Genomic DNA, 25422 nt, shown 5'->3' with positions numbered 1-25422 from the left:
AGTATATTTTGCCCAGTAGAGGGGTCTGTTGGAAGGTCTGTCTGTAGATATGGTTATGTTACACTGGAGGCACTATACTATAATTATGCTTCCAATACTATAGTCAACATTCAAATTATGGTCTGTACTATACATAGGTTTACCATACTATTCCTTTAACCCGGGACACTCATGAATTACACAGGTCCTGGGGCTGATTAAAACCAGGTGAAATGCAGGATTGACGTCAGCCAGCCACAGAACCTGTGTAATTCATGAGTGTCCCGGTTTAAAGGAATGGTACGTTAAGCCTAATTATACACCTACTGCAGTTCCTCCAACAATTCTATGCCTGTCTCCCAGCTCCATCTCTGCAATTTGGCAGCTTACAATTCCATTCTCCACTTAAACAGAAGCTTCTGACTGTGCAGGTGTGTCCCTTTAAGTCATTTCTAAATTATAACTGCTTATGGATGTACACAGCCCTATAGCCCTTTGTTTACAGAAAACATTTGTTAGATTTTAGTATTTATGCCAAGACCTGAGACTAATCCATATTCAGGCAGGTGTTGATTGACAGGAACCTTGGTATCTCCGCATAGTCTTAGCTACCTGTGCTTGGTTATTGCTGCATTGTGAGGGTGCAGTCACAGATGCAGCACTCCACCATTAATTCCCTGCTGTGCAGATGCAGAGACAGAAGCAGTCCTGACCGTAAAAGAAGCTGATATTTAGCTGTTAGAAATATCCCTACAGCCAGCGTTCAACATACCGGATTCCCTTAGCAATAGATGTCAGCAAATCCTAATTTTCTGGGACAAGTCACTACTTTAAAGATTTATCTCTATTTTTCAATATTCACCAATAGCACAGTAATATTTGCTGCATGATAAATGCAGTTCACTTCTAACCATCTATAATCTGTTTAATAATTACTGTGAAAGAATGTATAAAATTGCAAAAAAATTGCCATGATCAAATTCATAAAATCACATGCTAGTGATAAGGGAGACCCAAACAGTATCACATGCTAGTGATAACGGAGACCCAAACAGTATCACATGCTAGTGATAAGGGAGACCCAAATAGTATCACATGCTAGTGATAAGGGAGACCCAAACAGTATCACATGCTAGTGATAAGGGAGACCCAAACAGTATCACATGCTAGTGATAAGGGAGACCCAAACAGTATCACATGCTAGTGATAAGGGAGACCCAAACAGTATCACATGCTAGTGATAACGGAGACCCAAACAGTATCAAATGCTAGTGATAAGGGAAACCCAAACAGTATCACATGCTAGTGATAAGGGAGACCCAAACAGTATCACATGCTAGTGATAAGGGAGACCCAAACAGTATCACATGCTAGTGATAAGGGAGACCCAAACAGTATCACATGCTAGTGATAACGGAGACCCAAACAGTATCACATGCTAGTGATAAGGGAGACCCAAACAGTATCACATGCTAGTGATAAGGGAGACCCAAACAGTATCACATGCTAGTGATAACGGAGACCCAAACAGTATCAAATGCTAGTGATAAGGGAAACCCAAACAGTATCACATGCTAGTGATAAGGGAAACCCAAACAGTATCACATGCTAGTGATAACGGAGACCCAAACAGTATCACATGCTAGTGATAAGGGAGACCCAAACAGTATCACATGCTAGTGATAAGGGAAACCCAAACAGTATCACATGCTAGTGATAAGGGAGACCCAAACAGTATCACATGCTAGTGATAACGGAGACCCAAACAGTATCACATGCTAGTGATAAGGGAGACCCAAACAGTATCACATGCTAGTGATAAGGGAGACCCAAACAGTATCACATGCTAGTGATAAGGGAGACCCAAACAGTATCACATGCTAGTGATAAGGGAGACCCAAACAGTATCACATGCTAGAGATAACGGAGACCCAAACAGTATCACATGCTAGTGATAACGGAGACCCAAACAGTATCACATGCTAGTGATAATGCAGACCCAAACAGTATCACATGCTAGAGATAACGGAGATCCAAACAGTATCACATGCTAGTGATAACGGAGACCCAAACAGTATCACATGCTAGTGATAACGCAGACCCAAACAGTATCAAATGCTAGTGATAAGGGAGACCCAAACAGTATCACATGCTAGTGATAAGGGAGACCCAAACAGTATCACATGCTAGTGATGAGGGAGACCCAAACAGTATCACATGCTAGTGATGAGGGAGACCCAAACAGTATCACATGCTAGTGATGAGGGAGACCCAAACAGTATCACATGCTAGTGATGAGGGAGACCCAAACAGTATCACATGCTAGTGATGAGGGAGACCCAAACAGTATCACATGCTAGTGATGAGGGAGACCCAAACAGTATCACATGCTAGTGATAACGGAGACCCAAACAGTATCACATGCTAGTGATAAGGGAGACCCAAACAGTATCACATGCTAGTGATAACGGAGACCCAAACAGTATCACATGCTAGTGATAACGGAGACCCAAACAGTATCACATGCTAGTAATAAGGGAGACCCAAACAGTATCACATGCTAGTGATAAGGGAGACCCAAACAGTATCACATGCTAGTGATAAGGCAGACCCAAACAGTATCACATGCTAGTGATAAGGGAGACCCAAACAGTATCACATGCTAGTGATAATGGAGACCCAAACAGAGCCACATGATAGTGATAAAGGAGATCCAAACAGTATCACATGCTAGTGATAAGGGAGACCCAAACAGTATCACATGCTAGTGATAAGGGAGACCCAAACAGTATCACATGCTAGTGATAAAGGAGACCCAAACAGTATCACATGCTAGTGATAAGGGAGACCCAAACAGTATCACATGCTAGTGATAAAGGAGACCCAAACAGCATCACATGCTAGTGATAAGGGAGACCCAAACAGTATCACATGCTAGTGATAAGGGAGACCCAAACACTATCACATGCTAGTGATAAGGGAGACCCAAACAGTATCACATGCTAGTGATAAGGGAGACCCAAACAGAGCCACATGATAGTGATAAAGGAGATCCAAACAGTATCACATGCTAGTGATAAGGGAGACCCAAACAGTATCACATGCTAGTGATAAGGGAGACCCAAAAAGTATCACATGCTAGTGATAAGGGAGACCAAAACAGTATTACAAGTATTCAAAATGGAGGCTTCTGAGCAGTAAACCATCACTGGAAGTCTAAAGCTACTGTCGTTACACACTATACAATTATTTGTCCGATTTGCTAATTATTGGGTGATCCGGCTCTTTTTTGGTGTAGTGTGTAGGCATGAGCATTTTGGCCAAACGCAGATAAAACGGTCCAAAAACGCCCCAAAACGCTCAGCTTCAATTATCAAATGGGTCAGACTGGTCAAAAGGTCCAAATATCGTGTAGTGTGTGGGCATTCACAATAATCTGAACCTATTTCCTCCCATTTTTTAATGTTTACCTCATCATCCTTGTGGGCAAACATGCAAATTATCCATCCATGTGCCTGAAAATCTGCAGGTTTTTACCAAATATTGTTTAGTGTGTACCGTCTATATCAAAATCTTCCACTGGCAGAAAAATCGTGCCAATTGTCGATTTGACCAAAAAATCACATAGGCCCTGATTCAGAGCCACTCGTAAGCGGCCGCTCGTTCGTTCTGACCGATGTTCGCACATCTGCGCATGCGTACGGATTTTAATACGCATGCGCGAACCAGTCAGTGCGGCCGAAAATCGTTTGTTCGCTACATAGCGAATGCCTGCTATTTTGAGTGACAGAAGGAGGCGTATGTGGGTGGTAACAGGGGAAGGTGCTTGAAAACGGGGTGTGTAAATTCGAACGCAGGCGTGCTTAAAGGTCAAAACGGGCGTTTTAAGGGAGTGCATAATTAATACAGCAGCGTTATTGACCACGTCACTTGTTTTTTTTTTACTCAGAACTGCTCGCAAAATAGCGGTTGAAAAAACCAGCCACAAGAATAGCGAGCAGTTCATACGCTGTTCGATGTACTCGATTAATCTAATAAATAGCGGACATGACGTATCGTGCGAGCGGCAAGGGGGCATATTTTTCAAAATTACAACCGCAAGTTTTGCTCGCTCGTTCAGACTTAGAGGCGTGAACAGACCGCAATTAGCGAACGGTTCATTTGAATAGCCACCCCTTGTTTTAGAACGAACGACCGCAAATAGCGAGCGGCTCTGAATGAGGGCCATAGTGTGTAGCTAGCTTAAGTCACGGGAAGTTTGTTTATTATTTTAATAGAACTCTGAAATGCAACAAAGAAAACCTTAAGGGAAACTACCGGTCAAAAGACAGTTTTTTTAATATCATAAATAAAGCCCCTTTCACACTTGCGACCCGGGAAATTGGCGAGTCTATCAATCCGCGAAATTCCTAGGTCTCTCAACTCGACCCTGGTAAGGAGCAGGTCGTGGACCCGGGACTCCAACCCGGGTCAGCCCCTTTCACGCATAAAGGTATATTTACTGAGGTGCAGGTTTTTAGAAGTGGAGAATTTGCCCATAGCAACCAATCAGATTCTAGCTCCTATTATTCTAGAAGGTGCTAGATAAATGATAAGTAGAATCTGATTGGTTGCTAAGGGCAACATCTCCAATTTTAAAAACCTGCACTTTAGTAAATATACCCCAAATAGTCTATACTATCCCAAATAGGCTACACTAGGGATGAGCGGGTTCGGATTTCTGAAATCCGAAACCCCCCGAGCCCCCCCCCCCCGATCCGAGGCGGGAACCGAGTCAGGCTCGGGTTTTCTCGCCTGACTTGGACCTGAAATCGAGGCAAAACTTCATCATCCCGCTGACGGATCTCACGGGTTCTAGATTCGAAAAAAGGTCCCCGCGTAGGCACCATTTTTCACTCCGGCTGTGGACAGTGAAGAGGGAGGGTGGGAGTTGTGCTGCTGTTGTCCATAGGGGCTGTGTCCACTCCAAAATCCATAGGGGCTGGCTGGGCTGTGTTGTGCTGCTGTCATAGGGTCTGGCTGGGCTGTGTTGTGCTGCTGTTGTCCATAGGGGCTGTGGGCCTGATTCAGACCCGCTCGCAAGCGCTTGAGCGCTCGTGAGCGGGTCGATGGTGTGCTCTCGCTCCGTGGCTCACTACAAAAGGGGCAGCTGTCGATGTTGATCGACAGCTTGCCCCGTTTTGTAGGCGTGGCAGTGGGGTGGCTTCACAAACGGAGGCGTTCCCATGTGAACGCCAGCCGTTTGTGGGCGCCCCACTGACATCACTGGTGATCACCTTCCAGCTCTATTGGAGTCAGAAGCTCTCTGGGGCTTGCAGCCTTGGGTCTCGTCACAAGCCCGATGGTCGCGATAGTCTTGACCATCGCGACCATCATCCTGGCCGCTCACAATAGCTGTGGGTTGTCACCCACAGCTATGCGAGTGGCCAGGAGGCCGCACTAAAAAAAAAAAAAAAACGCCCTGATTCAGAGCGTCCAGCTCCAAAGTCCATAGGGGCTGGTCGGGCTGTGTTGTGCAGTGTCCCATAAAGGCTGTAGTCCTAAAGGGATGCTGTAGTGTTGCCCACGGGGTGCTCTGTCCATCAGGGGTGCTCCCCCCAAGTGCAAAAAAATATATTTTTTTTTTTCTGCTTGTGTGCGCTGTAGCTGCATGTGCGTCAACAAAGTAGCAGCGCCAAGCGTGCACCTGTGTCATAAGTCAAGGGCCGGCTGGCTCGTCTGTTGAAGGGTGGTGTAACCCCAAAGTGCTCCAAAAAATTTTTTTTTCTGTGTTTGTGACTTGTGCGCGCATTAGCCGCACGTGCATCAACAAAGTAGCAGTGCCAAGCATGCGTCTGTGTCATAAATCTAGGGTCGGCTGGCTCGTCTTTTGAAAGGTGGTGTAACCCCAAAGTGTTTCAAAAAATATAGATTTTTTTTTTCTGTGTTTGTGACTTGTGTGCGCATTAGCCGCACGTGCATCAACAAAGTAGCAGCGCCAAGCGTGCGCCTGTGTCATAAATCAAGGGCCGGCTGGCTTGTCTGTTGAAGGGTGGTGTAACCCCCAAAGTGCCGGAAAAAATAATAAAAAAATGTTTTTGTGTGTTTGTGCGCACCTTAGCCGCATCAATATCACATAAATGGAGGACAAAAATTTGTCCGATAAAAATAAAATAGGGAGAGATCAAGAACCACTTCCTCCTAGTGCTGAAGCTGCTGCCACTAGTCATAGACGATGAAATGCCATCAACGTTGTCTGCCAAGGCCGATGTCCAATGTCATAGTAGAGGGCATATAAAATCCCAAATGGCAAAGTTCAGGAAAATTACCTTAAAAAATTAATTTAAATTGTCTGAGGAGAAACGTAAACTTGCCAATATGCCATTTACGACACGGAGTGGCAAGGAACGGCTAAGGTCCTCCCCTATGTTCATGACTAGTGGTTCAGTTTTACAAGACGATGGAAGCCCTCATCCCGCTACAAAAATCAAACGAGTTAAACTGGCAAAAGCACAGCAAAGAACTGTGCTTTCTAATTGTAAGAAGATATCACAAATCCCCATGGAGAATCCAAGTGTGGCGACGGTTGCGATGCCTGACCTTCCCAACACTGGACGGGAAGAGGTGGCTCTTTCCACCATTTGCACAACCTCTGCAAGTGCTGGAAGGAGCACCCACAGTCCACTTGCTGATATTCAAATTGAAGATGTCACTGTTGAAGTACAACAGGATGAGGATATTGGTGTAACTGGCGCTGAGGAGGAAGTTAACGAGTAGGATTCTGATGGTTAGGTGGTTTGTTTATATCAGGCACTGGGGGAGACAGTTGTTGTCCGTGGGATGAAAAAGCCCATCACGGTCATGCCTGGGCAGAAGACCAAACATTCCACCTCTTTGGTCTGGAAATATTTCTATCCAAATCCGGACAACAACTGTCTTGCCATATGTACCATATGTAAAGGTGGAATAAGTAGGGATAGGGACGTTAACCACCTAGGAACATCCTCCCTTATACGTCACCTGCAGTGCGTTCATAAAAAGTTACTGAGAAGTTCAGAAACTGTGGCTAAGACCATAAGCAGTCCAGGGACACCTAAATCCCTTTTTCCTGTTGTGTCCAAGCGCCTGCAAACCACACCGTCAACTCCCTCCTCGTCAGTTTCCTCCTAAGTCAGGACCAGAAGTAGTCCTGCAGGCCATGTCACTGGCATGACTGACTCTCCTATCCGGGATTCCTCGGGAGGATCCTGCATTGCTATGCCAACTGCTGCCACTGCTGCTGTTGCTGCTGGGAGACGTTCATCATCCCAGAGGGGAAGTAGGAACACCACTACTTCTTTTACTAAGCAATTGACCCTCCAACAGTCCTTAGCGAGGAGGATAAAGTACGACAGTAGTCATCCTGAAGCAAAGCGGATAACTGAGGCCTTGACAGCTATGTTGGTGTTAGACGTGCGTCCGGTATCCGCCATTAATGCAGTGGGATTTAGACAATTGATGGAGGTAGTGTGTCACCGGTACCAAATCCCATCTAGATTCCACTTCACTAGGCAGGCGATACCGAGACGTCAGAAAAAGTGTCCTCAGTGTCCTAAAAAATGCGGTTGTACCCAATGTCCACTTAACCACGGACATGTGGACAAGTGGAACAGGGCAGACTATGGACTATATGACTGTGACAGCCCACTGGGTAGATGTATGGCCTTATGCAGCAACAACAGCAGCGTCACCAGTAGCAGCATCTCAGAAATGCCAGCTCGTTCCAAGGCAGGCTACGCTGTGTATCACCGGTTTCAGTAAGAGGCACACCGCCGACAACTACTTAGAGAAACTGAGGGAAATCATCGCCCAATGGCTTACCCCACTTAGACTCTTCTGGGGATTTGTGATATCTGACCACGACACCAATATTGTGCGGACATTACATCTGGGCAAATTCCAGCACGTTCCATGTTTTGCTCACACAATAAATTTGGTGGTGCAGAATTTTCTGAAAAATGACAGGAGCGTACAGGAGATGCTTTGGGTGGCCCGAAAAATTTCTGGCCAATTTCGCCATTCAGCGACTGTGTGCCGAAGACTGGAGCACCAGCAAACACTCTTGAACCTGCCCCACCATCACCTGAAGCAGAGGTTGTGACGCGGTGGAAATCAACCCTCTATATGCTTCAGAGGATGGAGGAGTAGCAAAAGGCCATTCAAGCCTATACATCCACCTATGACATAGGCAAAGGAGGGGGTATGCACCTGACTCAAGCACAGTGGAGAATGATTTCCATGTTGTGCAAGGTTCTCCAGCCCTTCGAACTTGCCACACGTGAAGTCAGTTCAGACACTGCCAGCTTGAGTCAGGTCATTCCCCTCATCAGGCTTATGCAGAAGCAGCTGGAGAAAGTGAAGGAGGAGCTAAGATGGAGCGATTCCGCTCGGCATGTGGGACTTGTGGATGAAGCACTTTGAATGCTTTGCCAGGATTTGAGGGTGGTCAATCTGTTGAAATCAGACCACTACATTTTGGCCACTGTGCTTGATCCTAGGTTTAAAGCCTACATGGTGTTTCTCTTTCCAGCCGACACAAGCCTGCAGAGGTGCAAAGACCTGCTGGTGAAAACACTGTCAGCTGAAGCGGAACGTGACACGTCAACAGCTCCTTCTTCATTTTCTCCCGCAACTGGGGCTGCCAGGAAGCAACTTAGGTATCCTAAGCAACCCACTGGCGGTGATGCAGGGCAGACAGGACCAAGTTTGGACATCTGGTCCGGACTGAAGGACCTGGCAACAATTTCTGACATGTCTACTGTCACTGCATATGATACTGTCACCATTGATAGAATGGTGGTGGATTATATCGGTGACAGCATCCAAGTAGGCATGTCAGACAGTCCAACCTGCACTGGCAGGAAAAAGAGGCAATTTGGAGGCCCCTGTACAAACTGGTTCTATTTTACCTGAGTTGCCCCCCCTCCAGTGTGTACTCCGAAAGAGTGTTTAGTGCAGCCAGGAACCTTGTCAGCGAAAGGCGTAGGAGGTTGCTTCCATATAATATGTAGAAGATGATGTTCATCAAAATTAATTATCAATTCTTCCAGGGAGCCCAGCCTCCAGAAAGTACAGAGGGGCCTGTGGTGGTGGATTCCAGCGGGGACAAATTAATGCTCTGTGAGGATGAGGATGTACACAACACTGAAGAGGGTGAGGAATCGGTGGATGAGGAGGATGAGGATGACATCTTGCCTCCGTTGAGCCAGTTTATGCAGGGACAGATTAATTGCCAGCTTGTTTTGTGGGGGGCCCAAACCAATCATTTCAGCCACAGTCGTGTGGCAGACCCTGGCGCTGAAATTATTGGTTTGTTAAAGTGTGCATGTCCTGTTTAAACAACATAAGGGTGGGTGGGAGGGCCCAAGGACAATTCCATCTTGCACCTCTTTTTTTCTTTGCATTATGTACTGTTTGGGGCCTAGTTTTTCATACTGCCATCCTGTCTGCCACTGCAGTGTCACTCCTAGATGGGCCACGTGTTTGTGCCGCCCACTTGTGTCACTTAGCATAGTCATCCAGCTACCTCGGTGCAACCTTTTGGCCTAAAAACAATATTGTGAGGTGTGAGGTGTGAGGTGTTCAGAATAGACTGGAAATGAGTGGAAATTAATGTTATCGAGGTTAATAATAGCATAGGAGCATAAAATCCCACAAATTCTGTGATTTTCAGCTGTTTTTATGCTTTTTTACAAAAAAATACAGATCCAAAACACAAAACCCAGAACCCAAAACACAGAAGGGTGGTTTTGGCAAAACCAGTCCAGATCCAAAACACGAAGAAAGATCCAGATTCCAAAACCAAAAACACAAAACACGAAAAGTGGCCGGTGCACACCCCTAGTCTACACCCAGGTCGGTGTGCGTCCTATGGCAAAAACCCATGTATTTAGAATATTTCTGAAGATGTATAAAAGGTAAAGAAAAGAAAATGGTGTGCATGTGATTGTAGTACAAGTAAAAGCTCACATGCACCTACAAACAGGTGGTGATTTAAAACTATAGACGTTCAAAGTTACCAGTCGGTAAACAGTTTACCCGGGTGAGAGGGCACTTAAGGTGCCCACACACTAGGCAATATTTTACACGATCAGCCTGATTCCGACGCATCGGGACGAGGGTTCGGGTAAAATATGTCCTAATCGTCCTAATCATGAGTCTCTACTCACGATTACGATGCCGATGGGCGTACCTGCTGGTCGTACATCGCATCTTCAGATCTTACCTGCTGCAGGCAAGATCTGAAAATCTTATCACAATGCACTGGAATAGTATAGGATGCACGATAGATCGTGGATCAATTTGGATTGTTTCTAACACCAAATCATGCCCACGACTGCAGGGAGAGAAATCGGACACGATATCGGATCGTGACCTGAACTCCTAGTGTGTGGGCACCTTAAGACTATAACATTTCAGCCGTGTACTTTTCTTTGGATATAATCATTTAACAAGCCCAATAGGAAAAAAATAATAAAACAAAAACAATCATATACATTTAGTGGTTAAAGATAAAATACTTATAAAAATAAAATCAATCCATATTTGCTGACTTTTGTTATGTCCCCTTCAGGATATCCAGGGAGGAGGTCAAAGTAACAAGTAAGGGAATCGTGGCAACTTCATTTGTGTCACCATGGCCCGTCCCTCATAGCATAATGCTGCAAATCTAAAGTGATACAATTTTACACAAATCATGTCACTCATTTCACTAGAAAGATAGGTAGGATCCAGAGGGTTTCAGTGCTTTCCCAGAGGTCAGGGAGAACTCCACAAAATTCGGGAGTCTGCCAGAGATTCAAAGAAAGTATACAAGTAAAACCAGAGGTACATAATAGACCTCAATTAGGAGCATTTTTCTAAAAAAAAAAAATGCTGACTATAAGCTCCGCTAGCACAAGTGCAGTCTGGTGATCAGGTACACACAGGTACACACAGTAGCGAGGCCGGGGTCAGATCCGGATTTAATGTGATCACATTAGAGATTACACACCGCAGAGATGGGTTCCTATATGCAGCCACTGTATGTGAATGTTGATATATTCCGGCAATCTGCGGTGATAAGTAATAATAATTACTTAGGACCAATTCCTAATAATTATAAATATGCCTCTTAGATCTTAGAGCAAGAAATAAAATTGCACATTAGCACAAACGGTGGACTTTAGAGTTCCACATGGAGAGGTGGATTGGGGATGCACAGTAAGGAGTAAATTATGACAATTGACTAAAAAAAAAATCAATCAACATTAATGTTTTGTTTCTGGGACTAATGCACACATTCACTAACAGACTATTTTTTATTTGTTTTTTTTTAAGTATTAGTAAATGTGATTTAGCTCCAGAAACACAACATCGATGTTAATTTGATTTATTTTAAAATCTAACTTTAGTAAATATACCCTTAAGAGGAAGCACGCATAAGATTGACATGTCATGCCCCCTGAAGAAGGCTGCATCTCCAGATATGCTTGGTACATGTATCTTTTGTAAGTGCTCCACTGCTTATGCAAGGATAAATGCTGATAAATACATTTGTGTGCAAATGCTAGGCTGAATAGCCCGAAGCTGAGATTATAAGAGGCACTTGTTTTCTGTATTTCCATGTCTGGTAATATAGGGGTACCCAGGTACCAGGCCATGAAATAAAGATCAAGGTAGACTGAACCCACCCATCCTACTCCTTCATACTGTAAATAACAACTGTTTTGTGTTAGCCCAAGTGTGCCTTGTGTACCCATCCATTACTCAGAAACAAGATTTATATGTAACAAAACAGGAACAGTCAATCTGTTACTCCTGTAACCAGACCAATGTTTCAGGATCAACCTCCGCAAACCACGTGGTGAGACTCAGTGAAGGTAATTCAATTGTTTTTGCTGGTGGCTGGTAGTGCCGGGCACCAAATGAAGCAATTCAATTGAGGCCTGAGGAGGTGGGCAGAAATGTGCGATGAATCCTGGTTTTAATCGCCTAAATGACTAAACCTGGATTATTTACCCGCGAAGAGCGCGATAATTAATGGCGCCCAAAATAATTTGCAACATAAAAAATAATTGAATCGCCCCCAGTGGGTTCCGGACAGCAGCAAACCCAGAGGACCTGGAAGACTCCACCAGCTTCTCAACTTTTGAGCTACTGTACTATATGTACAGTGTGATGGTTAGAGGGCAAATTAAACTAGTCCAAGAATGGAAAATTCACCACATAATTAGTTGGACTATGTAGCAAACCTCAGGAATAAACTACATGGTTTGCTGGAGATAATATAGACCCACACCAGGTAGGGATGGCAAAAAAAGTGTGTAAGTGCTGAACCTAGGAGAGGGAGATGAACATATGGCAGAAGGCACTATTTCAATTACCACATGTTGCAGAAAGCTCCAAGCTGCCTGGGTGGAGCAGTATATGTTTATCCATGGGGATACCGAGTAAATGCCTTCCATCTATCCAGCCGGGACAAAAGCTGAAGATACCATATTAACTTGCTAAAAACCTTCCTCGGCATGGGTTGAGGTATAGGTCACTCAGTTTAATGTGATTAATGGAGAGTAAGGGACTCTCCCTTAGAACTGAGGATCACATAGGGTTGAGGTTACCAGAAGGTAAAAAAGGGCAGACTAGATGGACCAAGTGGTTCTTATCTGCCGTCAAATTCTATGTTTCCATGACTGGTCCTGATTCCTGATCTCCTTGATGTGGTTAAGAGGGGTCAAGGTACAGTAGGAGAGTTACTAGGAGTCACTCAGAAGTAAGTGCAGCAGCAGCAGCTATATACCTGTAAGCTTGGATTACCATCAGATAAGTGTTATAACAGTTACAGATGCTTATCCCATGTCCCATGTTGGTGACTTGTAAAACCAACTGAGAGAGCATAGTCTGTCGTTATCTTGGATTTTAGTAATGGGTGTTTTCATAGGGTTAGGTATGGGATCCCGGCATTAAGTACCCTAACCCCCCCTTAACCCACCTTTCCCACAGCCTTTAACCCTCCCATCCTGCAGTCTAACTTCAACCCAGCCTAACCCTAACCCTTCCCCTAGTGCCTAACCCAAACCCCTGCCCTGACCTAATACTTACCATCAGGATGTCAGCGGTCGGGATTCTGGTACCGAGATATCCAGACCAGCCAGAGCTTCATTCACAATGATCCAGGAAAGGGAACAAGTGTCATTATCCCCTGGTACTGCATTTCTACCAGTCTTTAGCAGAATAGGAACCTGGGTTCTCATGGACAAGAGAAGAGGTTCTACCTGGAGTTAATGGCATGAGCAGTAGAGAGAGTTGTCTTGGCCTGGAGAAGAAGATTGGTGAAGTATTTTGTCTCTTGACAAGCAGGGACTAGGGATTGCTATTACCATCAGGCTGACCTATTTGAAGTATGATTGCGGGCCATTTATCTACTATGTGTAGAGTGTGATTACACTGGCCGTTGCGCATCCAGGTATCTGTATTGAATTTGCTGAAAACAGGGAGACTGTGGCTGTTTGTCAGCATAAATTTAGTGACAGTAGAGTATTTCTGCGAACAGAGATCCATGGCCAGTAATACTATTCAGCTGTCTGTATATATATGTTTCCTAATAGTATGGTTCTCTATTGTTGTTTAGTCTATTAGCTGTGACTGTTTCTAGGGGGTAAATTTACTAAAGTGAGAGTTTTTAGAAGTGATGTTGCCCCTAGCAACCCATCAGATTCTAGCTATTATCTTCTAGAAGGTGCTAGTTAAATGTTAAGTAGAATCTGATGGGTTGCTAGGGGCAACATCACTTCTAAAACTCACTTCTAAAAACTCTCACTTTAGTAAATTTACCCCTAGGTATCTCCTTGTAGGTTTTAATACTAATATTCTGCATCACTGCTTATCATGGTATGTGCTATTATTTCCGCACCACATGAATATCCAGGTTTGAGGTCCGATGAAGGTAAAGGTGTCTCCTCGACAAATCTGAGGAGGTTATTAGTGGCAACTGGGTCCCAGGATAGTTCTCTTCCCTAGCTATCATGATGCCATGTTTGAACATAATTAGGATACTAAGCAGTGCTTGTTTTCAGTTTAGTGATGCTTAAAGATAGCTGAGTTAATTAGTGGTCGAGATTTACAGCAGGATGTATATATACAATAGAATTAGTTTACAAGACAATATTCAGTGGGGTTCGGCTGCCTTCATCTCATGGTGAAAGCAGCTTGAGCGCATTTTTGATAGAGATAATTGAGCTGATGGAGAATGCAAGGTTAGTACACAATAACAGCTTTTCAACTGAGGAAAAATATAATCAAACTGGGTTCATGGTCGTTTGTGCTCTATAAATATTGTCAGTTCCTACCAAAAGTACACTCAGGCTGCATGAGCATAACCATCCTACGGCACCGCATGAAAAACTGAACTGTGTATGACATCTCGGGTGGTGTCAGGTGAGCTCTCCTGCTTACTTCTCTTCCTGTTCCTGCCCCGGACAACAGGTATAGATCTTCTGTGTATACTGAACATCAGTAAGTAAATGTGAGCAAAATAAAATGTTTTAAAAACAGAAGTGAAAAGGTATGCATTAAAGTTTTTTATTCTGATGGGAGGCATTCATTTATATAACACAATGCTTTATAACTGGCAACACTGTAATAAAACAAGACTGGTTATACTTATTACTGACAAACAGACAAAAGAGGTAAGAGGGGTCTGTCTACAAACTTTCAATCAATAGTGAAATAGGAGTTCAGTACGGGAGGTTAGGTGCCACATATTGCATATTGGTCCAGAGAGAGTAGAAAGGCAAAAGTACCTAGTATGGCTATGTGATCCAATCACATAGTAAGGTTGGTTTGGAGGTCAGTAGTTTATTTGAGAATTAACAGAGAATAAATGTAAGTTTTGTGTGAACTGAGGGCCTGATTCAGACCCGCTCGCAAGCGGGACGATGGTGGCCAAGTGCGCACGCGCAGCGTGAGCACTGTGCGGGCGCGAGCCCCGGAACGAGCACAAAAAGCGCTCGCTCCGGGACGCACTACAAAAAAGGCGGCTGTCGATGTTGATTAACAGCTCGCCCCATTTTGTAAGTGTGTCCCATGCGAACGCCTGACGTTTGTGGGCGGCCCCACTGACATCACCAGTGATGTAAGTGAGAGAGCTTCTGGCTCTATTTGAGCCAGAAGCTCTCTGGGGCTTGCGGCCACGAGACCCTACCACATGGGTCTCGTCACAAGTCCGATGGTTCGCGATGGTCTTGACCATCGCGACCATCATCATGGCCGCTCGCAATAGCTGTGGGTGGTAACCCACAGCTATGCGAGCGGCCAAGAGGCCGCAACTAAAAATACTTGCGCCCGCCCTGATTCAGAACGAGCGCTTGCTTTTTTGCGAGCGCCTCTGAATCAGGCCCTGAGTACAGGGGTAGTAATTAAATAGAATAGTCCAAGCTCGTTAGTTTAGGAATTTGTTAGTTTAGGAACGAATGGCACCAATACTTAATTTCTACAAAAGTAGGTGAAAATTGTAATTTTCACATAATTTTGTATAAATTAAGGGGTAATGAATAGTCCCATTAGTTACTGCAGAGGAATAAAAGTAGGATTCTAGTACAAAATGTAACTGTGCAGGATAGATTCATTTCAAAAATTAAATAAAAATTTTCAGAAAAAAAGTATTTAAATGAGATTCAAGTGATGGAGAGGAGCATTTCTGGTGCATTCACTGGTAAGGAGTGAATATACTCTCCTGGAATTTCTTGGTGACTTTCCCCAGACTCCCAGGGAGTTCTCCCGAACTTCTCTAATGAAGTGCACAGTCCGGGGGCTTGATGACATGAATACAGACATATGACCTCATTGAGTAAGTGTAAGCAGTATCTGTGAGTGCTAGTGCAGTGGCGGGATTACCCTATTTGTAAGCAAGCTAAAATGTAATGAAAAAACAAATACACAAGGCGGAAAGATGTCTACCGAATAAAAGCGAAAGTTGCATTAAACATATTAAAAATAAATACAACACCTCCACGGCCTCTGATTAACACTTTAATAATGAAATGGGATCATCTTTCCTGCAGCTGTATTTAAATGACACTTAAGTAGTGTGAATAGATAGTCATGACTTTATAAACTTTAAAATAGCAGAGACACTAATGTTTTATTGCTATCAGCTGGAGAAGACAATTGACAATCAACCATTTAGAATCGGCTGTATAGTACTGCTGATATTCATCATCACTATATGCCTCCTGACAGACTTCTCTGCATACCCCTTCCCTCCCCCGCACCGCTTCTCCAGTCATAAGGAGTCTTAAGTAGCAGATAAGCCAAAGCGATGATGTACGTATACCAAACTTTCTGGTGAGCATGCGCTGTGCATAAAATTCCTAATTTATGCAAGACAAAGAAACATAAGTCCAACTCCACTAAATTTTTCCATTTATAATGATCTTTGTTTTAATGATTTTACTGAATATGCACAAGATACTAACTATCAATGTTATTTAATATATAGTCTTCTGTCTGGTAAGTGCAGTTATTTGCAGGCTAATCCTCTTTATTATGTTCTGTACTACTTACAAGCAACTACAGGAGTAACCTACATATCTACCTTTACTAATTGTCTCTTTTCCATGTTACCCCACCAATTTCCCAGGTACCACGTTCATTATGTCATCCCGTACGACGGAGACCAGTCAGTGGTGGACTCATCAGAAAATTACTTTGTCACTGACAATGTAACTAAGCAGGAGATTGACCTGATGCTGGGACTCTTGTTGGGATTTTGTATAAGCTGGTTCTTAGTCTGGATGGATGGGGTTCTGCATTATGCCGTCAGAGCATGGCGGACCAGCAGACGATATGGTAAGTTCATGGCTCACAGATTGTTACTAGCTGAACAGGATGCATTTGAAATTATAAATCTTCCATTTAATTCATTAGGAACTTATCAACTAGTCTATGTGTACCCATTACCAACACACATTTGAGATCGACATTGTGAAGGCTGAACCAATATTCATGGGATTGCAGCCTATAAAGCCAGAAAGAGCTAGCATGCCCATGCCTCACTGATGGCACTAGTTCCTTAAAATTTAAAGACAACAAACATCAATGCAAAATCAAAAGAAATTAACCCCTTCCCCCAATCTATGCAAAGGACACCACTCATATAAACCCTATACCGCCATACCAGTTATCAAGACTTTTGTCCTGATTCTGTGATTGTTGGGTAAAATTTCCCTAAGGGTGATGCTACTTTAATTCTACATGTACCAACACATACTTGCCGACTTTCTAGCTGCACCCACCAGAAGGGGGCAGCCAGGTTGGCAGTCTCATCACAGCAAGGTGCATGACACCGGTATAGGTGGATGGTGCAGGAGGTGTGGCGACGTGATCACGTCATTGTGGCCCTCCTCCCACTATACAGTGCTGATATTACAGGCATTATAAAGCATTGGAAAGCAGGTGGTGGGGCTACAATGATCTGATTTATCAGGAATCACGCCATTGCCCCCGACCGCCCACTTTTGCTCAGTAAGTGGGGGGCTGTGGGGTGTGTGGGTACTTACAGGGGGTGTGGGCAGGTGGCGGCCTGCTCCGGGGGACTTACCTACTCTTCAGGATGACTGGGAGTGCTACACGATTTTCGGGAGCCCCCCAGCAGTTCTGGGAGAGTAGGCAAGCATGTACTAACATCAGGTGCACATGGCACTGTAGGGGTGCTATAGGGGTGGGGAAGTTGGCTGGGGAACGGCCAGTGCTTATGATGAACTGGGGTTGTCCCCAATGTGACATGGCATGCCCACACCCCATTTTCATGCATACTTTGCCCCAAATGTTTAAAATAACATTTTGTGAGGTAGACATTACATTAAACCCCTTGTCCTCACAACATTATTACATCAGCCTCTGTGCCCCCAACAAAGCATTAAAATCAACCTGTGTGCACCCACATAAAAACACATTATTGTACATATTACCATATTGTCCCAATAAAAAATAGGTTGTTCCCTAATGAGTATTTACCTATCCCAGTTTACTAGCTTCAAGACATAACATGATCATTGTCAGCTGTTATTTTACTAATGCCGAATCCTGTGCCTCTGTCACCCCTCAAGTAAACCCCAAGTATGAGGTCACCTGAGTGTCTAAGTTAATAACAACAGTTTATAATGCTGCAATCTCTCTAAATACATGTAGCACTGATGCATCGGAGTTGGATATTACCACCTGTAAGGGATGTTTGCAGAGAATTTCCTTTAGATGCCAGATAAAATTGTGTTGTCACCATGGCATCTCGGTGACTGGGATTTGGTCAGACTTGGTGTACAGTAGGTGGGTAGAGCATTGTAGGGTGTTTTGTAGTGAGAATCAGAATGTAAAATTGTATCCAGGAAGGACAAGCAGCCAGTTCAGTGACTGGCAAAGAAGATAAATAGCATTGGTAAAGAATATCAGTCTGGCAGCCACATTAATAATGTATTGAAGCTGTTGGAGTGTTTAATAGAAGGCTTAGTATGGGTGACAGAAAATGATGAGAGCATGCATGAATGGTGATTTTATCAGTAGGGTAATGGTGAATGCAGGAGATACAGTAGTGTGACATGGAGGTGACATTATTTTGATTAGGATAAAATATGGAGGACGGTTCAGTATCAAACATCACCCGAAGACACATTTACCTACGTTTTGTTGCTACTAGCTGCATAATGCCATGATTTGTTGCATTTGCAGTAGGGGGCACTTGGTTTGTGGCTAGACGTCTATGAGCCCGGTTGAATAAATGATAAAAGTTGCCAATCATGGCATCAAAATATGCAATGTACTTTGTTCCTCTGCAGTCACACATTCTATTTATATTCCTAATCTTTATTTATAAATTACAAATATGGATAATTAATACTACAAAATATATTCCAGAATATTTATGAAGATTGCTGCAAAGAAAACTGAGATGTGTTGACTTTAGAAACACCACCTCCTGTCTTTGTGTGTTTCTTTTTTTCTTTCAATAAATGTCTCCACTATGTTGTATGTTTTCCATCTAGGGGGATACAGTCAAAATGATATATAAACTAGTATAACGGACCTGGTATATGCTGGGTCACCTCAGTCACTGACCCCCCCTGCGCTTGGCCCGGCCACCTCTCGGGCTACTCTCGCCCCCTCTTTGCTGTCCCCGCTCCATTGCAGCTCCACAAGTGAATACAATTGAGTGAATATTACAAATATAATACATACTTCAATTGTATAAAACATAATACATTGCATCTGCACTTATAGCTTGTGTTTGTATAATGATTAGGATGTCAAAAATGGTATCTAAGATTTGTTGAAGTTTAATAAAAATATTTCTTCATCTAATAATATATATATATATATATATATATATATATATATATATATATATATATATATATATATAAATTGACTGTTGTACAATTGTACAAAATCAATGCATGGGTTACATTTTAACAAGTAAAGGACCACTGATATTTCCGTCTGTGGCTGGAGACCTCAATGTGACAATGCAATATCAGTAAACAGTTACATATATGAGAACACATAATTGAGCAGTAGTTCCACCATCTCCTCCAGCCTGTACTTGTAGTAAGTGAACTGATGTAGAACACACTTCCGTTCCCTACTGCTTGCTCTCATTAAGCTATGTAGTCCCGGTAGCTTGTGTTTGCTCCTTCCAGTCCCTCTGCACTTTGTGACAGTGTTGCACCATTATTAGGTGTCTGCTGCAGTAATACCCAAAAGGTGGAGGGAGCCGGCGCTTCCCTCCATGGTCAGAAGCACTAGTCTGCAGCCTAAATAGCCTGAAATGGTAGTAGGCAGGGCCGTAACTAGGGTAGTCGGACCTGTGCGCATTTTGTATGATTAAGAAATTAATAAATGAGCATTATTTGTTATTGTTTAACACATGGAAGGGTGAGAATATCTGGATAATATACCATGAGACATAAAGAAAGATAATAATTTTGAATGTTACTAATATAAGAGGCTAAAAATAAATGACACTAAGTGTAAATTAATAGACAGCCGGTTATGGAGTGATGGTTTTAATGAGAATCTTGACATGCAAACTGACAATAGTTGCAATTATAGGACACTTGTTACCTTCTTGTTACCTCTTTTCTTTTTTTTAATTCCATTAAAATTCTATTAGTTTCTCATTAGCCTTTCCGAGAGGCTGCCCTAGAGAATTTCAGCGCAGACAGGTGGCTGTGATCAGAGGAAATGGAACCAAATCTCCCAACAACTCAAATAGCCTCTTGCTATTAAGAAAGTGCTACAGATTGTCCATATTGTGAATGCAGTGCACATATCCTGCTGATAGGAGGAGCTGCCTACACAGCTGCAGGCAGCACTTACATTTTCATGCAGATCAACTAGATATTGTTATAAGATGCAGGGATGTAGGAAGCTCTTTGTCAATTACTCATTTTCATGTAATTGGTACAGTCATTGTGCCACATCATACGTTGCTCTGTACAGATTCATTTTCTGCAACTACCCCATATGCAGAAAATGTATATTTTTTTGTAGATCAGTGTTTCCCAAACTCAGGGCCTGATTCAGAGCCGGACGCTCTGACAGAGCGCTCGCTCTGAATCAGGGCCGGTCTTCTGTTTTTTTAGGGCGGCCTCCTGGCCGCTCGCATAGCTGTGGGTGACCACCCACAGCTATAGCGAGTGGCCAGGAAGATGGTCGCGATGGTCAAGACCTTGGTGGTAGGGTCTCGTTGCTGCAAGCCCTAGAGTGCTTTCGGCTCTAACAGAGCCGAAAGCACTCCCACTGACATCACGTGAAGTCAGTGGGGCCGGCCCCAGACGGTAAGCGTTCCCATGGGAACGCCTCCGTCTGAGCAACCACACCCCCGGCCCGCCCACCAAAGGGGGCGTGCTGTCACTCAACATCGACAGCACGCCCCCTTTGGTACGAGACCCGGAGCGACAGATTGCCTGCATGCGCACTGGGCCACCATCGACCCGCTTGCAAGCTCATAGCCCTCATATGCATATGTAAGCAGGGTCTTTTGAGCATGCACCATTAAAATTATAATTTTTTTTTTCCCATCAAATACTTTTGATGCAATGGTACTTACCATCGCATCAAAAGTTTTGATGGTGGAAGCCCAGTCATCATTTGATGGTGGGCTTCTGATGTCCATCCCTAGGGAGTAGGGATGGCCATCGACATTGATGTTTTTAAATCATCGATGGGGCCATTTGATGTTAACTAGTTTTGCCATCAATGGCAGAGAACCAAAGGTTCTCCACCATCGATGGATGAGTGGGAGCCAATGTTTTTTTCCCCTTGACAGGACGGAACTTAGCTGCAGCTCCCTGCGGTCGCTAAGCCCCACCCCCATTTTTGATTGGCCCGCTGCCCTGCGTGCCTCCAGCAATGGTGGTCATTGAGGGGGTGTATACAATCAATGGTTCACCATAGATAGTTTTTGTCCCATCGATGGTAATCACCCATGGGCCCATTGATGGTAACCATCGATAGGCACCCCACCGATGGCCATCCCTAATGTAAAAGCACCACTGTCCCCCATAGTGAATACCCGGCGGCTGCAGAGATAAGAGCCACCAGGGTAATGTAAAGTATTGTGTTTCCAAAAAAAATTAAAATTTTAATAAAATCGTGTTGGATAAGTTTTAAATAGATGTTCTGGACCTTATTCAATCTTAAAAAATAAACGACAATTTCTGAGCGGTTTTTGGTAAAAATATTAGCCAGTTAAGTGGTTAAAGATAATATTCTGCAAATGTGTTGCTTTAGCATGCTGTGTTGTACAGGGGCCCATATTGCGCTAAGAATACGTCAATCCGCCCTGCTCGTCCTATGCAAACATTTGTACACCCGCATGTTGACCTGTAGATTCATACTGCAATTTTATAATCAGATGCATTACAAAAAAATTAGGCACAATACTGCATATATAGGAGGATTTTTACAAATGCAGTATGACGAAAACAGACAGGGTCTCATTCAGACCCGCTCGCAAGCGCTTGAGCACTCGCAAGCTGGTCGATGTTGGGCTCTGCTCACGCGCAGCGGCCGCACTGCATGTGCGTAATCCCCGGAGCGAGAGAGAAATTCTCTCGCTCCGGGGCTCACAACCAAAGGGGCGGCTGTCAATGGTGATCAAAAGCTCGGCCCAGTTTTTAGGCGTGACAGGGGGGTGGTTTCACAAACGGAGGCGTTCCCAAACGAACACCTGCCATTTATGGGCGGCCCCACTGACATCACCAGTGATGTCAGTGGGAGAGCTTCCAGTTCTATTAGAGCCGGAAGCTCTCTGGGGCTTGCGGCAGATGAGACCCTACCACAAGGGTCTCGTCGCAACCCCCGATGGTCGCGATGGTCTTGACCATCGCGACCATCAACCTGGCTGCTTGCTAAAGCTGTGGGTGGTCACCCACAGCTTAGCAAGTGGCCATGAGGCCGGCTCTTTTTAGAGATGCGGCCGCCATCATTCAGAGTGAGCGCTCGCATTTTGCGAGTGGCTCTGAATGAGATCCACAGTATGGCAATAAGCTCATAAGCCTCAATAGCCCCAAAAATTGTAAGAATCCTGAGTAGGTTTATAGTGAGTCTGCACATGTTATAGGTACAGACCTAGGTTCAAGTTCATGTTCAGCTAACAGAATTCAATTCTTTAGTCTTTACATTAGTCACTGGCTGGATGTGAAGTCTCTGTCTGCGAGTGACATAAAGGCATGGTCAAATCTAAATGTAGCTTTAGGCCCTCATTCAGAGCCACTCGCTAGCGGCAGTACGCTCGTTCCGAGCGATGTTCGCACATCTGCGCATGCGTACGGATCGTTATACGCATGCGCGAACCAGTCAGTGCGGCCGAAATTCATGTGCTCGCAATATAGCGAATGCCTGCTATTTTGAGTGACAGAATGAGGCGTATGTGGGTGGTAACAGGGGAAGGTGCTTGAAAATGGGGAGTGGAGATCCGAACGCAGGCGTGCTTAAAGGTCAAAACGGGCGTTTTATGGGTGTGCATAATTAATACAGCAGCGTCATTGACCACGTCACTGGGTTATTTTATAGCCAGAATTGCTCGCAAGATTGTGGTAGCAAAAACCAACCACAAGAATAGCGAGCAGTTCATACGCTGGTCGATGTACTCGATTAATCTAATAAATAGCGGACATGACGTATGGTGCGTGCGGCCAGGGGGCGTTTTTAACAAATAAACGAGCGTATGTTTTGCTCGCTCATTCAGACTTAGAGGTGTGAACAGACTGCAATTTGCGAACTGATCATTTGAATAGCCACCCCTTGTTTTTGAACGAACGACCGCAAATAGCGAACGGCTCTGAATCAGGCCCTTAGTTCATAGAAAGCAAAAAGCTTAATTTTCTATGGAAGCAACCAAATACATATTTTTCGGTAACATAAAGACAACTTAATATATAGTGAAAAGATTTATATGACACGGATAAGCATTCCAGTTGGAAGAGTAAATACATCAGGGGATTGGCACTGTTGCTGTGATAAAGGGTAACATTTAAGTAGCAATATGCAGTAGGTATCTTTAGCAGTGAATAATTTAATAGGTAGAATACATCAAAAACACAGCAAGGCTGCCAGAGGACATATCCAACATTGATAGTTTTTGGCCTGTTACACTTTTGGCTCCTTGAAATCCATCTGCCAGCAGTAAGTGACAGCTCTGGGAAACATTTAAATTTTTTGTATTTTTTTAAAAAGTGTTTTGAACTGAATGTTTTTTTACATCTAGTGTACAGTATATCTTCTTATATTCCATCTGGCTTAGGGCTCCTACTGAACACATCAGTGTTATAGAAACAAAGAAATTGATGGCAGAGAAGTACCTAAATGTACCTCTGTTTGTACTGTATATGATTGTTTTGGTGTTTATTCTGTTCGTATCTATCGCCCTGTATAAAGTTCTTGTTTGTTTTACTTTTCAGTCCAATATCAAAGTGGATCTCTTAATTCTTAGCCGTACCAGTTCACATCTGTCCTGATAAGTTTTGTTTTGTGGATCCTGCACGTTTTTTGTAGCCCATATTTAATTTTCCTTTCAATTTTATTAAAGTCCTTTCTTGGTCTGTATAGTACACAAGGTAAGGCCTTATGAGTCATGGGCAAATGCAGGGGGGATTCCAGTTACCCAGAAACCTTGTGTTTTACCCCTGCAAGTGACTTGTAAAGTGTAAATTTAATTTCCTTCTCCTACTAATGGTTATTCCTACAACCAAATATTCTTCTGTTTTTGTCTTGTCATTTTTGCATAATTAAAGGCTTCTGGGCCTGATTCAGCAAGGAACACATGGATGCAGACGCACGCAATCGGTCGATGGTTTCGCTCTGCGTATGCATCGCAGTATACGTGTGCAAACCGGCCAGGGCATTGGAGAATGCGTACGCAGGGAGTCCGCAGCCCCAGGGACAAGTGACTGTCAGGAAGTGCCATTTGTGGGTGGTGACGGGGGAGTGGTTGGGCAAACGCAGACATGCCTGTGCGTTTGGACGGCGTTTCAGGGGCATGCATAATTAAGCCTTTGCGGCTGGGGACGCAGCCTGAAGTTTAGTTGCACACAGGAAGTCTCGCTATGTCTGCGGGAGGGTCAGGTCAACCACTATTGTGCTTATGGGTCCGATGGTTCTCAATGTTACCGATGTTTCCACTGTATTGCCAGGTATAGAGGACACAAGTAAAGGGAAGTGGGTGGTATTATGTAGTGCTGGGCGTCTGCTTATTCTGCTGCGATTGCCGTGTGTATGCATTCATTAGCATATTCTCGCAGCGGTGGTGCGTGCGTCTGCATCCGTGCTTTCCTTGCTGAATCAGGCCCTCTGCCTCTTTATCTAAGCTCCTCTACTAGTGAAGACTACTGCCAGCTATAGCAGGAGCAAGCCCTCACCTCACAACGTATCCGTTCACAGGCGTGTTTTTTGGAGGCCTAATGTGGAAGGCTTAATGACAATCTATGAAGGATAACAGCACTGGCCCCATCCCCATAATATAGTCTAATGATGGGTGAGATTAAGAGGAGGCAACAGACTGGGCAGACTAATACAGTATATGTTGTCAAACACCCTTGGATTTTCAGCACACAATGATTGTACTCATCACAGTCTGATCATAAACAAAGTGTGTTGTGTAATTACTAATGCTCCCCTAATATATGGTATCATTCACAGGACCGAAGGTAATTGTGAGTGAGCGGTGAAGTCAATTAGGGCACAGGGCCCTGGGGGCGGCACTGTCACTGCCCTGCAGCACCTGCATCTGACTAGACCCCCGTGACCAGGCGTGCAGCTTCAGTGCTGCTTCTCTGATGCTCCATGCATGCAGTGTATAGAGCCATCCGAAAGGTGGGGCAGCGCTACACACTGTTTCTGCCAGCGGCCCAGCCCCCTTCCATGACATCATGAGTAAGGGGAGAGACTGGC

At 44.2% G+C, this 25422-nt stretch overlaps 1 protein-coding gene across 1 annotated transcript in view; it reads left to right on the top strand.

Moving 5' to 3' along the window:
• TMEM240 (transmembrane protein 240) overlaps positions 1-25422 on the top strand; it is a 75203-nt gene that overhangs the window by 31347 nt on the left and 18434 nt on the right. The window contains exon 3 of the mRNA XM_088458636.1: positions 16616-16824. Coding sequence (XP_088314762.1) covers positions 16616-16824 — 209 coding nt within the window. The remainder of the gene's footprint in view (positions 1-16615; positions 16825-25422) is intronic.

The sequence above is a fragment of the Taudactylus pleione genome, unplaced genomic scaffold, assembly GCF_031769625.1.
Source record: "Taudactylus pleione unplaced genomic scaffold, aTauple2 ptg000845l, whole genome shotgun sequence".
Classification (NCBI taxonomy): Eukaryota; Metazoa; Chordata; class Amphibia; order Anura; family Myobatrachidae; genus Taudactylus; species Taudactylus pleione.
Note: the sequence above shows the minus strand (reverse complement) of the source record. Positions and strands in the feature narration are given on the sequence as shown.